Source organism: Perissodus microlepis, chromosome 17, assembly GCF_051167445.1.
Source record: "Perissodus microlepis isolate ML-2025 ecotype Zambia chromosome 17, ASM5116744v1, whole genome shotgun sequence".
Taxonomy (NCBI): domain Eukaryota; kingdom Metazoa; phylum Chordata; class Actinopteri; order Cichliformes; family Cichlidae; genus Perissodus; species Perissodus microlepis.
The window spans coordinates 1789783-1806596 of NC_140477.1; the positions used below are offsets into that span (position 1 = coordinate 1789783).

The 16814-nt window shown below is 40.6% G+C and overlaps 1 protein-coding gene across 1 annotated transcript; it reads left to right on the top strand.

The window, feature by feature from the left end:
* Positions 1-193: 193 nt before the first annotated feature.
* acer1 (alkaline ceramidase 1) lies at positions 194-9403 on the top strand. Its single transcript, XM_084910221.1, has 7 exons — positions 194-1061; positions 2663-2775; positions 2888-3002; positions 3481-3619; positions 5586-5723; positions 5805-5942; positions 6745-9403. Exons 1-7 carry the CDS (start codon positions 1055-1057, stop codon positions 6920-6922), a joined length of 828 nt encoding a protein of 275 aa, XP_084766347.1. The 5' UTR covers positions 194-1054; the 3' UTR covers positions 6923-9403.
* The last annotated feature ends 7411 nt before the right edge of the window (positions 9404-16814 follow it).

A 16814-nucleotide genomic window follows, 5' to 3' on the forward strand; every position in this document is an offset into this window, starting at 1 on the left:
CGCAGCCTGCAGTAATTGGATTGGCCAAAGCCTCCTGATTGGTGCTGCGCCTATTTTTCTCTAAATTATGAGAGAGATTAACAGCTCATCTGTCTCAGATTTCGTCGTAGCGGTTTGTGTGGGGGTGGAAGCATCAAATGTATTGTTTGTTTTTTTTTACTTTACAGATCATAAACACTTCTACATGTGATAAAAAACGAAATCACACTGGACCCCATTGATTTCCACGTGGATTTGATTAAGACTCAAACTGCAGCAGCACAGTGTCACAGTACTGTCCAAAAGAGTAAATACGCATGCACTGAAAAACCGCGACATAAGAAGACAACGTGTAGCCTGAAATGGGAGACCGACGAGTACTTTTGGTAATATTAGGTGACTCTCCGGTAACTATTTGTAATTAAATACATGAGTACTTTTTTCCAAACAATTTCTATCGCAGGAAACGTTATTAAGCCAGTGTGCGCAGTTAATGCTTTCTTTGTTTTGAGTTAAACCATATAAATGCAACTATTTGGAGTTTCACCTTCAAGACTCAGCGTGTTCCCGCCATACCTGCTCCTCCGCTGCAGGATTATGCTTTTATTTTGAAATGCGGCAGATGGACGGGTTGAACCTCCTTTAGGAAAAACCTGAGATTCCTCGGACAGGTGCAGCAGCTACCTGGAACACCTGTTACGGTTTTCCGTGTTTCTTTTCAGGTTTCCTCTTAACCCTCCAGTCGCCTGTCGTGTGTTTACAGCCCGTCAAAGTTTTTTTTTTTGCCTCACATGGTCGTTTCTACGTTACCCGTTACTGCTGAATAACCGGTTCGTGCTCTTTCCCCGGGGCCTGGTAAACTGTCAATGAAGAAAGAAAAACAAACGAGCTCATTCCAGACATTTTCTCTGTGATGACATATTGTCCCAGAGATTTGAAACCTTTTCGCGTGACCGCCAGTGACGTTACTGGGCTCGTGCTTCGGGATCGCGAGCGTTTCAAAACCCCGCCTCGTTAAATCCACCTGTTGCAGCACCTGGAGCAGAGCAGCAGTGCCGGGCTGCAGGACGACAGCATGGCAGGTAAGAGCCGGTTTCCCATTGAACACCCTGTAATAAGAAAAATAAACTTTTTAATTATTGGGACACTTTTTTTTGTCCAAATATTCATATTTCGGACAAAAAGGTTTTTCCCTGTCAGGAAAACTCCGATGGTTATTCCTCCTCAGGATGGTAATAAATAGTGATTTACTGTTACTTAATATGCTCAACTACTTTCTCGAAGTACTTGTACTTTTACTTCACCACCTTTACTTAATGACTTTTGAACTCAACTGCCTATTTTCCTAGTCTAGGTTATTCATACGAGCTCTAATTAACAGATAAACTGGGAGTTGTTTCTATAGATAATATTTTTCTTTCAGTGTTCAGCGGCCTGAATTACACTGTAGTACATAACAGAGTGTTATGCAGTAATATGTTAGTATTCTGACATCGATTGTTCTGGAAAACAAGTACATATATGATGAGACTTGTAATATTTCAATAGTATTACAACTTGTACTTAAAGGCGGAGTACTTCTTTTCCCATCGGTAACCACTTTATTAGGTACACCTATAAACTCTGTTGTATTTCAGTGCAAACTCTGAAATAAGTTTATTGACACTGTTAAAAATCTGTAATTCAGATATCAACATGAAGGGTGGTGTTCTGATGACGACTTCCTGTTTAGGCTACATAATAAATTAAGTACTCTTGAAAGCTCCAGGTAATAATTTGCTGTAGAAAATATCCAGATTCAGTCAAAAACAGCTCCACAGTGGTGAGACTGAAATTAGCGGCCTTGGCCTCTGTGGATTTAAAACTCATTGGGAAAATTTTAGTCCCAGTTTCGAGGCCATACTGAGGTTTAAAAGCAATTCCAGCTAAAGTCCAATGTGTACTTTTGTGAATGTGAACTCCCCCCCCCCTTATTTACACTGTAAGTGTAAATAAAAGCCATATAATAATGATGCAATAAATCAAGTCCAACAACTACCAGGCACCATTCACACACTGCACCACATCTGACAGCCTTCTAGGAAAGATGGCAGGTTGTGTTTTAATAGCACAGATGTCGTGCAGCGAAGGTTAAAACAGTCGTGGAAGTGTGAAGTGTCCTCATCCTACGCTAAAGTGAACCCAGCAATTAAAAGGGATACAACTATGGAAATGAACTTACTGTAGTGCCAAAGAGGAATTTGATATTCAAAATGACAAAAGTCAGAGTTTTAATGACGTCTGATTTAACTGGATCGTGTTGGTGTGGTGCACTAATGCTTACAAAACATTAACCATGGAGCAAAAAGTCTGTTTGTGTATACGCCGCCATTTTTATCATGTCATAAAAATATAATAAAAGTGGAGCAACGTACGCTGTCGTCTGAATCGGTCACATTTTCTGGGCTGTTTTTATGACATTGCTGAACATGCTGTCCGGTTGCATCATGGGAAATGTAGGTGCCAGCAGGGACTGACATTTAAGTGAAATTGTAAAAGGGTGCGATTGGCATTTGACTGCTGGGTGGAGGGGATAATGATTTCCATAAACCACATATACAAACACCTTAATTTGACTACTGAAAAATGCAGGTGTGCTTGTTACACCAGAGTCAGCGGCCACTGTTGTCCCTGCGTCTCTCAGGTGTTCACTCTGGCGAGGGGATGGCGGGAGTTTTCTCCTATCAGAGTTCAGAAATCGACTGGTGCGAAGACAACTACAGACACTCTGAGCATGTGGTCGAGTCCTTCAACACGGTAAACTGAAAGCTTTTTATTCAGGAGACATTTGCAGTGGCGCTATCAGCCCAACAACTGCCACTCAAAGCCACACTTTGGACTTGTGATCAATTTAATGTTTTCCCTGCAGATGAGCAGCTTCATTTTCTTCATTATCTCTCCCATCATGCTCTACCTTCTGCACCCGTATGCCAAAGAGAGGAGCTTGGCGATCCACCTGGTTTGGGTCATGATGATTTTTGTAGGTCAGTTCTTTCTTTCTTTATTTAAACCAACTTCAGCCGTATGTCTGCAAAATCCTTAGAAATCCACGAAATGTTTTGTATTTGTGAAACAGGCTGACTCGGTATAGATGAAATAGATATCACAAGAAATGTGTTATCAAGTAGGAAGATCTGTAGCAAATGTTTGAAGCTTCTCTGAACTGACTAGGTTTTCTTAAAGTCTTATGACACTAAAAGAAATACTTTAGTTGCAACAGTAGCCGAACCAGTTTAACCAGTATGCGAAAGAGTTTAAATGTAATAACTAAAGCACGAAAAGAGAAGTCAGCGGCAAACAGGAGCTCTGCATGTCTCCCCTGCACTGCTCTTAACCATCTCTGAACGTGCAGTAACACGTCTCACTTTACCCGTTTTATTCTCCTCCCAACTTGTCTTCGCCTATAAAATCCTAAAAACATGAATAATTCGACATCATTCTCTCGTTCTCTCTTCTTTGCAGGGCTGTTCTCGGCGTACTTTCACATGACTCTTAGTTTTGTCGGTCAGATGTTGGACGAGCTCTCGATCTTGTGGGTGTTGGCGGTCGGTTATGCCGCCTGGTTCCCTCGCAGACTCTTCCCTTCTTTTATAAAAGACAGGTATGTCAACCTTGTAACCATTAACCCAGCGACAGATGACCGATCTGTTTTTCGACAACTTAGTCCAAGGTCTTTGTGTCCGGCGTTTATTCGTGCCTCTGCGTGTTTCTAAGGAGACGAGTGGTCTTTCAGGATGATGCAAAACAATAACAGAGCGTTTCCAACACATGCCACTGTGAAACCTTATCCCGGCCGGACGAGGAGCCAGTTTAACAGCTCAAAGGTTCGTCATTGTCCCAAATGTGGTGGTTCAGTCTTCACCTTGATGGGCACGGGGCTGTAAAAACAGAGCTCCACCCAACCTGTGTAAATATTTAAACTGCAAGGTGCGACAGGCGAATGAACATTTGATGTGCGAAACAATCCCCCTGGCATCAACAACCTCACAGTGATTTTCCAGTGTTTGATCCAGTGGGCTGCTCCTCCCGAACAGCCGAGGCCTCTGCGATTACAGTGAAGTCTAATCGTGACGTTTTATCATTTTGCTTCAGTGTTTTTGAATCAAACAGTTTGACTGTGTAATTATCCACATAACCCCATTTTCAAAGGCTCAAGAGTCACTGGACCAACTAATGTAATTTATAATATAAGGATTGTTTTTAATATTTGGATGAAAAGGAAGTCTAGAACTCATAGATGTCACCAAATATTGTGCTTTCACTGCAGCCACCTTCAGTCGCTGCTTGTTTGTGGGTCTCTCTTCAGTCGCTGCTCTGTTGTGTTGACATGGTGACTGGCTTGGCTATTGAAGAATAGTCATGATCCATTTGCACTACAAACACTGTGTGAGCAGAGAGTACAGCCCTGCACGCTTCACAGTTCGTTCTGCTACTTCTATCGGCAATCACGTGATCAATAAACGCCAGTGACAGCTGTGCAAGCGCTTAGATGTTTTCCTGTAATGTAGCCTTTTTGTTCTTGAATGTAGCCGTGCTGGACGCCTTGTTGCAAACTTACTGTATTTCCATTCATGAAGGCATGTCTTGATATTAGACCTTTACCTTCTGTGGTCTTTCAGGCCTTTTCAGGCATTGCTGAACTGGCCAGATTGTTGATTTGGCCAATCGTAAAGTTTCTTCAGTCTTTACTTGCATCAACATATCTTTGACCGTCACATTAAGAAATAATTCCTGTTAAAAGCTCCCAAATGATAATTCAACACTGAGACTCGACTCCAGTTCTTATATCTGCTGAATTTGTCACGACATAGCTGAGAAATCAGCCTCACCTGGTTCACCTGCTTGTCAGCTACTTGTCCAGTTACTCATGAGCCTCTGACGACAGCGGCCGCGTATAAAAATGGCAGGACTTTGGTTCAAACTGTCCAACTAAACCTGAAAGTCTACGCTTGAATGTTTTATTTAAAATCTGCATTTAAAAGCTGCATCCTTGTCCACAAACGTTCAGCCCTGACTGTAAGTCACAGAGCTCAGGTGAACACAGGAGGTTCCTGAGTGCACATCGCTGCTCCTGATCCTAAAGAAACAGTTTTTATTCAGGACTTTTTCTGCAAATTCTGTCTTTTATAAATGTATACAAAGACAAATTCTGTTAAAAGGCAGAGTTGGGAATTAGCTGTCGAGTGTAGCAGGAATCCACATACAACTCAAAATTACTTTTGGACCTGCGCTTATCAGGTAATCACAACTTTAGATAAAAAGGCCTCCCAGTTATTGCACACGAAGAATGCTCAATGACGAGTTTATTTATTAGAAGTGTGAGTATAGGGAGGACAACCTGTTTTTCAGGTTTTCTTTCATGGTTTGCTAGACTGCTGTAACAATCATGTTTATTCACTTTGCACCCGTCCAAACCAGCCTCACAGAATGCTTTACACCAAGCATGTAGTGAAATCAAACCCGTGAGCCCGTACGGGCTGGAGTACGATGCCAAAATAAAATGAAATGTCTGTTTCAAGTCTGCTTCAGGTGCATGTTTATTTCTGTCTCTGTGCGCTCCAACGCAGATGCACGTTTTCAAAGCTCGTCCTGGTGATCACGGTCATCAGCTCGGTGTCGTCATTCGTCAAACCTACGGCCAACGCCTACGTGTTAAACTGCTTCGGCCTCCATCTGCTTTACACTCTGATTATGGAGATGAAATGGTAAGAAAAAGACACGTGAAAACCTGATTGTGCACTTTGCCGTTTGATTTCCTGCGATCATCCATTTTCCGTCATTCTCAGCTGCACTGACCAGAAGGCTCTGCGACTCGCCAAGCTGTCGATCGCTCTGTGGGTGCTCGCCATCTCCTGCTGGCTCGGTGACCGCTTTGGCTGCAGCTTCTGGCAGAGGATCAACTTCTGCTACCTGCATGGTTTTTGGTAAGTCCTGGCTTCCCGTTCATTTCTTTTATTTCTTTATCTTCACTTGTCTGCGTGTTTGTTTCATATCAAGAAGATGAATTACTGTCTTGATGCATGCTCAATCATCCAGGTCAGTAAATCCAAAAGAGTTGATTCTGTTGTCAGTGGGAGAAACGTTTCGTCATCATCAGGTGACGTCTTCAGTCTCAGCTGACTGCAGGTTTCCAACCTTATAAACAGGACATTTGCACAATGACTGAAACCAGCCATTGAAGGAACAATGGGCTGTGAGCTCAGTTCCTCAATCATCAATCAAGAGATGCACCCTTAGGCCCCCTCCTCCATTCAGAGATGGTCTTTCCCTTTTCACATAAATGGCCTCCTTGACTCCGCGCTCAAACCAGCGTTCCTCCCTGTCCAGGATGAGTACATCCTCCTTGAAAGAGTGATCAAGCAACTGACTTCACAGCCCACTGATCATTCAGTGGTGCTGGTTTCAGTCATTGTGCAAATGTCCTGTTTATAAGGTTGAAACCTGCAGTCAGCTGAGACTGAAGACGTCACCTGATGATGACGAAACGTTTCTCCCACTGAAAACGTCCAGATGAACAGAATCAACATTCAGATGAATTCCTGAATGAAAATGAAAAGATGAGTTTACTGTAACATTAGATCAGCGTTTCCAAACTTTGGTACCGTGAACCCTGACCTCCAGTCGTGGGATCGTTTATCCACCGTGAACACGTCATGAACAGGCCCCATTTTTAGGAAAAAAATGGTTCGTGTCTTTGTGTTGACCTTCGATTTATCCGTCCTTCAGGCACATTCTGATTGTGATAGCTGTAGCCTACGGCAGCACGCTGATAGCCTACCTGGATGCCAACTACGAGATACCGTACTCGCTGCCTGGACTGCAGTACTGGCCCTGTGATAAATGGGCCGTTGGATTACCTCACATCGTCCTGAAAGGCAACCCCAAGACTGAGAAACGGTGCTGACGACATAAAAATCTAATTTAACTCTGAAAGAACATTTCTGTTAGTTTACTCAACTGCTGCAATCGTGAAAAAGATCAATACCTGCTTTTCGCCTTCTTACCAAAAGCACATCACCACCAACGTTGTCAACCCCCCAAACCTGACTGACACATATTTTAACACTCGGGTTAACGCTGGACGACAAATAAACCTCGTCCGATCCTGAAAGTGTATTATTTTAAACCATGGCAGGATTACTGAATGTGTACAGCGTGCAAATGAAATCATCGTGGTTAGAAATCCCTCAAATCCAGAGTCAGACGGGGTAAGACGAGGGGGGTTTCCAAAGCTTCCTGAACATCAAACAAGCACTTAGGACGATCCTTACGGTCCACTGCAAGGCAGTATAACAAGAAAAGATGGCACATGTGTTTTGCTTTTGCTACTTTAAGCTTTTTAAATTAGTTTAATTTATTTAAAACGTGAAAATGAAACAAGACTTGGCTATTGTTGTAATATACAACACCTCTGGAGGGCGCTGTATACAGCACAGTGTAAATGCATCAATGCAACGATTTAAAACCAATAAAGTGTAAAGCAGTGTCAATTTATATATTTAATCAAGGTTAAATATGTTACTTACACTTATGTAAAGTATGAGTTTATAGTTATTTTCATTGTTAGCTATGCAATCGCCTGAAATACAGTAATTAGTGTATCAATTACATGGTCACAGATTACTTTTTAGCCTTTAAATTCATATTTCTAACACAGTAACACAGAAAGTGCACTACTTTAACTGGAAACTTTGACCTTTATTTATCTTTTCAACGCATGATTGTTTTATTTAAACACTTGCTTGAACAGTAAAAACTATAATTGTAAATTAGTGGTGGAAACAGAGCCCGGTGACTGCAGAGGGTCAAAGATGGCTGAACTTTTGTGGATGTGCACGTGATAAAAGTGCGGTTTTACTGAAACATGTTTCACCTTTTAAGACAATGAGCTTTATAAATCCGTGTGCAGTGATCTTTAATGTTGGACTCATGTAAATGCTCTTACTTTGTTTATCAGGATACAGATGCACTGTGACTGTATGTTTTGTTATGATAAAATTATTGCTTTACCAAGAGTGCAAAAAAAAAAAAATCTTGGCATTAAGTGCTACAGAGAAACGTGTTTACATTAAAAGTACCTCAGTGTGTAACATCCGTGTGCCCCGTCCTCGTGGCTCGTAACCTGCGCTCAGTTTTGTCCCATTTTCAGTCACTAATATGTGTCAATGCATAAACTTAAGTTATCTCTCTGAGCCGTTTCACTGGGGAAATGCTGCTGAAATATGACTCTACAGTTCATAACACAAGCCAGGCTCAGAGCAGCCTGTTACACGCCTTTTTGCTCTTTTGTTTTTTCCTTAGGTTGAGAATAGCAACCATAGATCATTTATGTAAACAAATACAGGCATCATTTTCATTTTAGTGTGCAACACTGACCTCGTGTGGATGAAGAGATGACAGCTGGTGACGGCTTACAGCCATGTATCAGAGAAGCATTAATTTCCTTCACGACAAAATAAATTCTCGTGTAGCTTTTTTTCCTGGCTGAAAACTCTTCGTTCACTTACAAAAATGTTTGTGCACAAGTCGGGGGTCACCAGGATTTAAGAGATGAGGCTAATCACTAATCAGTATGGACTTCACCATGATATGGGATTTTCTTTTTCTTTTGTTTTCTTTTTTTTAATATTTGAATCTTTCGTTTTTTTCTTTTGGTTCAGCTTTGTTAATGAAAATTTCTCAGACTGAAAAAACGGGAGCAATAATTTACCTTCATTGAAACGTCACATGGCTAATGTCCAAACAAAATCCAAAGAAAGGTTAAGATCAGCTGGGTTAGATCATTTATTCAGAGAGATATACTTTATGTTTTCTGGAAATATATTTGTGCAGATTTTATATAAATTCATCTGTAATTTAAATAAAGATCTACGTTACCTGAGTGAAATCTGTGGCTCATTGCTTCTGGTTGTCTTTGAGTCTCCTGCTACATTTCTGGTTGGTATCTGAGAGTCCGCCCGGTGTCTGACAGCCAGATGGGATTTTCTTCCTCAGATTTAATTGAGAGGCAGGCTGGATCAGTTTGAGTGGAGGGAGACGAAGAGGAGGCACCAGCCTGGTGAGAGAGTGGTGACCTTCTGTCTGGTAGCCGAGGCCCCCGTAATCTCACTTCAAAGTCTGAGCACCACAGAGACTTGACTGTGGTGAGCCTTCATTCCCATCTGTATGAAAGAAGAAGAAAAAACAGTTTCTTTGTCAGATGAAACATGACATGGACATCTGAGGCAAAGTAATGTGACCTGTTGAGCCAGAGGTGACGTGCATTTGTCGACTGAAATGCAAACTGTCAAGATTTTTGATTAGTATGTTAAAAGTGTTATAAATGCAGGGCTCCAATGTTCCCATGTTTATTATTACTACATCACATGATATTAGTACTTCTACACTAAGGGGTCACATGCCAGAGTGGCTGATTAAACGAGAGAAAGAATGTATGCAGGAAGTGAGATACAAGCCAAAGATGAGACGAAAAAAAAGAAATCAGGAGAGCGAGTGTGACCTTCTGAACAGGAAGCCCGAAGTCTGTTTCCTCACTGGGTCCTTGGGAGCCACGAGTGTATTTTAAAAACACTACATTTATTTGATGGTTCTGACGATGTTGAAGAGATTGTGAGTTTGTGGGTCTCAGTGACATAAACGCTGAAGAAGTGTGTTATTGAGCTTTTCTGTTTTGTGTTTTTGCAAATAACCTCCAGGAGTCGTCATTTACAACAAAGATAATGTTCCTTACAAAAAAACGATAATTTTATACAAAAGAACTGAGAATCAAAAGTAGCTCATGCCTTCCTCCATCAGCCCAAACCGCTGCTCTGTCTGTCTCTCTGTGTTACCTTGTGTTGGACTGGTGCACCACACCTCTTGCACTAGAAACTGGAAGAGGCTTCACAGGCGATTAAAAAAAATAGAGGGATGTATTGAAGTATCATGGTTTTCCAATATAATTTATAAGTTTCATAAAGTGTTGAGTGTTTGTGATGTCAGATTGGAAGTGAATGGGAGTAGAAAGAAGAGCACAGAAGAACGTTTATATGGCGGAAACAAAATCTGCAATATGTTGGATAATTTTCAGCATTTCACTTTGGGAATACACCCACTGGCCTCTTTCTGGGAACACCTCACTGGTACCAGCAGGCTCCTGAATTCTTCATGGTACAGATTTAACATCATGCTGGAAACATTATTCATTTTGATCCATGTTGACATGATGGCATCACATAGTTGCTGCAGATTTGCTGGCTCCACATCCATAATGCAACACTTCCACCCCACCACATCCCAAAGGTGCTCGACTGGATTAAGATCTGGTGACTGTTGAGTACAGTTTTGTCCTGATTTGATTTGAGCTTTGCGACATCGCGAGATTATCCTGCTGGAAGTAGCCGTCAGAGGATGTGTACACTGTGGTCCTAAAGGGACGGACGTGCTCAGCAGCAGTACTCCTGCACCATTACACCACCAACAGCAACCTTACCTGATGATACAAGACAGGATGGATGCACAGAAGTTGGTATCCCGAGAAACAACAATAATAATAATATGAAGTAATCACAGATTAAATTTGGGAAAAATATAATCCAGGGACGTGTGATGTTTATTAATCAGTCAAACCTGGAAAAAAAATAACTTGGCTACAGTAGATAGAAATGAGGATAAGGAGTTTATTTTAAACTCACATATGGCACAGAAATATATTAGTCACCATTAGAATCCTGTACAAATGTATACAGATGTTGTAGAGGCTTTTATTATACCAGACTTTAATATAAAGAAGGCAAAAATGATGGACTTTCAGTATACACAGGAAAATGGTTGCAATATTATTAGCTGTCCAGTGGGTTGAAGACACGAGACCATTAAGATCAGTAATTTGTTCAGATTCCAGTTCATCGTTAGTAAGTTTACAATGCAACCATGCAGAAAGTCGACCAGACATCTTAATAGAAACTCAACAAACACCATGCAGAGTAAACATAACGGGACTAATGATTAACTTATGGCCACCAGCATATTATAGTGTTAAGGGAAATGAAATGGCAGATAAGGCTGCAAAAAAGAGCCACTGGAAAAAGATTAGTGCAATTAATTATCAGCTGTAGTAAAACAGAAATAAAAAAAATCAATTAGAACAGAAAATAAAGGAGAGATTGCAAAAACAATGGGAGAAAGAAAGGAAAGGACGGTGGTTTTATAAAATCCAAAGTAAAACTGGAGAAATGAGAAACAATCATTTCGCGTCTCAGATTTGGGCACGCTGGGATAAACGGCACACTTTTCATTTTAGGGAAACATTGCACCGGAATATGTGAGCGCTGTGGAGATGCTGAGACAGTAGCTCATGTTATATTACACTGACAGGAGTGTGAGGAAGAAAGAGAAGACAACTGATTCAAAACCTAAATAGAATCAAACTCAAACTAGATTTAATTGATTTGCTTAGAAATAACTGAAGTACTAAAAGCTATCGAGCAATATTTAACTAGCATGATAGGATCTAATCCTTAAGTGACAGTCTGTCTGCTCTCCATACCAGTTGGTGGCGGTAATGCACGAACTCGTTGTTTGTCAACCGCCAATAAACACCAAGAAGAAGAAGAAGAAGAAGAAGGCGCTAACTTGAGCTCCGGTTGGTGGCGCTAATATACCATAACCACACTGATAACGACGACGAAGAAGAAAATGATGGAGCGCTCTGTCTTGATTTCAACATTGTTTTTGTTTTGTTTTTTATTTCTATTTCATCTATTCATAAATAACAGATATCAGTGTTTTTTATTAGAATTTTGTCGTGTCATGTACACGAAGGGGAGCGAAAAACGGAGGCTGGGCAGATGCTCCACGAAGAAACACGAAGAAACAGGTAACAGGTAAACCTCGGTGGCTGCTGCTCAATGTTACACAGGGAGCTGTGACACTGTATGTATATTTTAGTCTTTCTCGGTGGAAGAAGTTCCGGTTAGAAAGGGAAGGAAAGGTTTATATATATATGTATATATATATATATATATATATATATATGTGTGTGTGTGTGTGTGTGTGTGTGTGTGTGTGTGTGTGTATGTATGTATGTATATTTATATATATATATATATATATATAAATATATATAAGGCGCTAACTTGAGCTGGGGGGCAGGTAGGGCACTAACAGGAAAAAGGGGGGTACAAAGACAAACTTTCGTTTCTTATTCTCATTTAAAATGTCTAGCTTTTAATAAATATTTCTCTGAATCTTACACCCAAAGTTGTAAAATGATGTAAAATGTATAGAAGTCCATTACTGTATATAGTAACTATTAAGTTTAATATATACCCTAGTAAGCTATAGTACTTTTTCCTTTGGCAACCATCTGTGCAGTCTGCAGTTCTGTTGAAGAAAGATGTTGAATCTATTTAATTATTGTGGAAAAATAAATTATTTCTGTGCATTTTTTAAATTTATTTATTCGTTTTTTGCATGTGCATTAAATTAAAGTTGATTAAGCATCACAACTTCCCTAACTAATAGGGAAGTTGGCAACCCTATTAGTTAGGTTGTTTGATATTTCTGCTAAGCTCTCTTTAAAATTTAGAATAGGGAGGATGGTGTAGGTTTAAGTTTGCAGTGTATTTTTTGCATATATATATATATATATATATATATATATATATATATATGTGTGTGTGTGTGTGTGTGTGTGTGTGTGTGTGTGTATCAGAGGACTTCATCTACGGGGGCCAAAGACTGCTACCGCAGTTCAAGGGAAGGTAAAAGACAGGCTAGTTATCATACTTTTACATCCACACATTTCTAGGCCAAAGTAGACATTTTATAATACACATTTTATACACAAGGAAATCGATCTGTTACTTTAAGGCCACTTAAAAAATGACCAAAAAAACCTATTTTGCATGGTTGTAAGGTTCCAAGTAGAGCTTCAACATGCAACAAGAAGAAATGGGAGTGAGACAAAACATTTTTTGAGCAATTTATTGAAAACAACTGTTAAACTGAAACAGGCTGTTTTACAGCTGATCAAAAGTTTAGGACCAGTTGCCTTTAAAAGGCCAAATCTGTGCAAAAATGGGGCTTCATTGTCCTTTTCTGTCAGGCAGTCACACTGTCATGATGCACTGATGGCAAAGGAAAAAAAAACTTCCCCTTTTTAAACGTGGTCGGGTTGTTGAACTGCATAAGCAGGGTCTCTCACAGCACCCCATCACTGCTGAGGTGGGACGCAGTAAGACTTTCATTTCTTAAATGATCCTGAGGGTTATGGAACAAAAACTCAAGTGGAAGACCCAAAAAAAGTCACCAGCACTGAGCCGGAGGATCCAACTGGCTGTCCGTCAAGACACTGGACGATCCTCGACCCAAATTAAGGCCGTTTCTGGCGCCGACTGCAGCCCCATAACCATCAGACGGCACCTGAGACTGAAGAGCTTCAAAAACAAAAAAACGCCTTTAAAGGCCTCGTCTCCTTGAACGCCACAGAACTGACCGTTTGGACTTTGCAAGAGAGCACCAAGCATGGGACACTGAAAGGTGGAAGAAAGTTTTAGTGGTCTTAAACTTTTGATCAGGACTGTACTACCTCATGAAATACAGTCCTGATCATGATCATGTCTGTTTTTCATATCAACAATGGACAACAACAGTTACTTCAAGGCATTTCATAATGTAAAGTAACCCCTTACAAAATTAGAGATATTTCTTATGAGCTGCACTTGGCAACAGTGGGAAAGAAGAACTCCCTTTTTACAGGAAGAATCCTCCAGCAGAAGCTCAGGGAGGGATACATAACGTTACAACATCAGGACAAAATTCAGTTTCGAATGAGGTAAATTAATAGTTGTTGGTTTAATGTACAGTTTTTATGAAAATTTATTTTCCACTTCTTTCACGAGCTGCTGCCAGCAGTTACAGATTTCTTTAGATGGTCAGTTTTATTAATGCATGTACTGCACATACACGACCTCTGAGTAGTATTATAGCCATTTAGCAGCAGAACTGTAAATAACGATGTAATTTTGCTACTTGCTGTTACTTAGTATTGATATTTCCTCACAGCAGAAGCTTTCCACTTTGTTGTGTTATAGCACATTTCACACACCTACTACTCTCTATCAAAATATAGTCAAAGTGCTAAAACCACAGTTATGTACCAGCAGATAATGATCATTTTACCAAACACAGACATTTGGCTGTTACTTTTATTGCTGTGCATATTAATGTGCTTAGCTCTCATATTCTGGATCCTACTAGATAATGTGCAAATCGATCTGAGAAGTTTGTATTTTCAATTGATAAGAAGAGTTTATCTTACTACTTCTGCTGCATAACAGGAAAGAAAGACGGGGAACATAAGTTAGCACTGGATATTAGCCAAAGAAAAACATCATCTTTAATATCAGTGTAGCAGCATCAAGCTGTTTGTGTGTTTGCACAGAACAGTGAAGGTTCGCCTGAGGAGTGAGTGCAAATCAGTTTGTCATTTATGAATTTTGTCTACAGTTTCGTCAGCTTTTCATTTTCTAAAACTGAATTTCTCTTTCTGTGCGAGCTCCTGCGTTCTGCTCTCGTCATTAGTTGTGAAATGCTCGAGTGTTGCAACTTCATCAAAGGGAGTAATGCAGAAGTCACATATCACTTAGTGTCACGTCTATTGGAACAATATGTGTACGGTAAAAACCCTACAATAATAGAGAGTGACTACATGCACTCTGAGATGCTAATCTTTCACAACCCCAACAGGAGGATTCGAGAGAAGTCTGATCAAAGCTGGTGAGGCTGAACGACACGGGCTAATCAACAGGACAGAAAACTGAATTTACACTAATCCAGTTCCTAGAGCAGGTCCCATGTATTTTCAAAAAACAAATGTGGCACAAAAGTGCCAAAAAGCACAAAATATCCAAGGACCAAATTGGAGTCACTGGGCGGGGCGACCACAGGAAATTCACCACTGATTGGCAGATGCAGTTACTATGTAACAATTGGCTCTCAGACCTGTCAAAATGTGGGCTAGTTCTGAAGACACACTGGCACCGTGTTGTTGGAAATGAGATATATGTGAGTGACTGTAGTCGGTCAGAACCAAATATTTTCTGTCTTTAGGTTGTTTGTAACAGAAATGCGCTCTCTCACTTTGAGATATTTATGAGGATAAAGTTGCATTAAAGCACAGTCCAGACTGCTTGATGGCCCCGACAGAGGTTTATAATAATAATAATGATAATGAACTTTATTTATAAAGCACACTTAAAACCAAGGGTATGCCAAGGTGCTTAACAAGTAACACAGAGAATAAAAGGAAGATAATAGAAATGGGACCAAAGCAAGTACTAGGTATGCAAGAAAATAGCTGTCACTGATACATAGGAAAGCAACAGATACAGAACAAACAAGGAATTAAATGAGCATAAAAGTGCATAATATAAAATTATAACAGAAATGTTAACTAGAGGGAAAGGCAAGATTGAATAAGTGGGTTTTTAGTCGTGATTTAAACAGTGCAATGGAATCAGAGGCGCGGATATCAAGAGGAAGGTTATTCCACAGTACCGGGGCAGCCAGAGCAAACGCACGGTCACCCCGAGACTTCAGCCGAGATCTGGGTTGGGTCAGAAGTAGTTACGTGGCAGATCTAAGTGTTCTAGTAGGAGTATGTGGCCTGAGAAGTTCACTAAGATAACTCAGCGCTAATCTATTAATAGTTTTGAACATAAGGAGTAATATTTTAAATTGAGTACGGTACTTTATGGGCAGCCAGTGCAAGCCAGCTAGAATAGAGCAAAATTTCTTGGCACCAGTCAAGAGGTGGGCCGCTGCATTTTGGACTGTTTGCAGTCTAAGAAGAAGAGAAGAGGGAAGACCGTAGTACAAGGAATTACAATAATCCAACATGGAGGTCACAAAAGCGTGAATAAGCTTCTCCAGGTCCTCATGTGGAGCATAATGCCTAGCCTTAGAGATAAGGCGCAGTTGGTGGAAGCTAGATCTCACTACAGCAGACACTTGCTTATCGAGTTTGAACGAGCTATCCAGCAGTTCATCTAAGTTACTGACATAGTCACAGGAAGAGCTAGCAAAGGAACCCAGGGCAGCACAGAGTTGGGCACGAGGGATTTTACTGTTGAACACCACAGTCTCAGTCTTCTTATCGTTTAAAACGAGGGAATTACTCAGGAACCATTCTTTGACCTCCCGCATGCATTCTTGAAAGTAGTGCAGGGACACAGCAAGGTCGTCAGTAAGTTCAAAATAGATCTGTATGTCGTCGGCGTAACAGTGGAAGGCGATATTGTATTTTTCAAAGATTGTGCCTAGATGGAGCAAATACAACGAGAAGAGAATAGGGCCTAAAACTGATCTTTGAGGTACACCGCAGCAGACCGGTGCAGAGGAAGAGGAGAAGGTGCCCAAGTTAACCGAAAAGGATCTATCAGCGAGATATGATTTAAACCAGTCGAGGGCAGTGCCTCTAATACCCACAGTGTGCTCAAGTCTTAATAATAAGATGTTATGGTCCAGCTCATCAAAAGCCAAAGAGAGCGTCCAGTATCAGTAATTACAAGAATATCATTAAGAACTGTAACCAACGCCGTTTCAATGCTATGCAATGGCTTAAAGGCAGATTGAAATTTCTCAGCAATATTGTTCGTGTCCAAGTACGCCTGGAGCTGGGAGAGAACTAGTCTCTCCAGGATGTTGGTCAAGAACGAAAGCTTAGAGATCGGTCTGTAGTTTAAAAGGTCATAACAGTCAGAGTTTCTTTTTCTAAGAATCGGGTGGACTACAGCATGTTTAAAGGCCAAAGG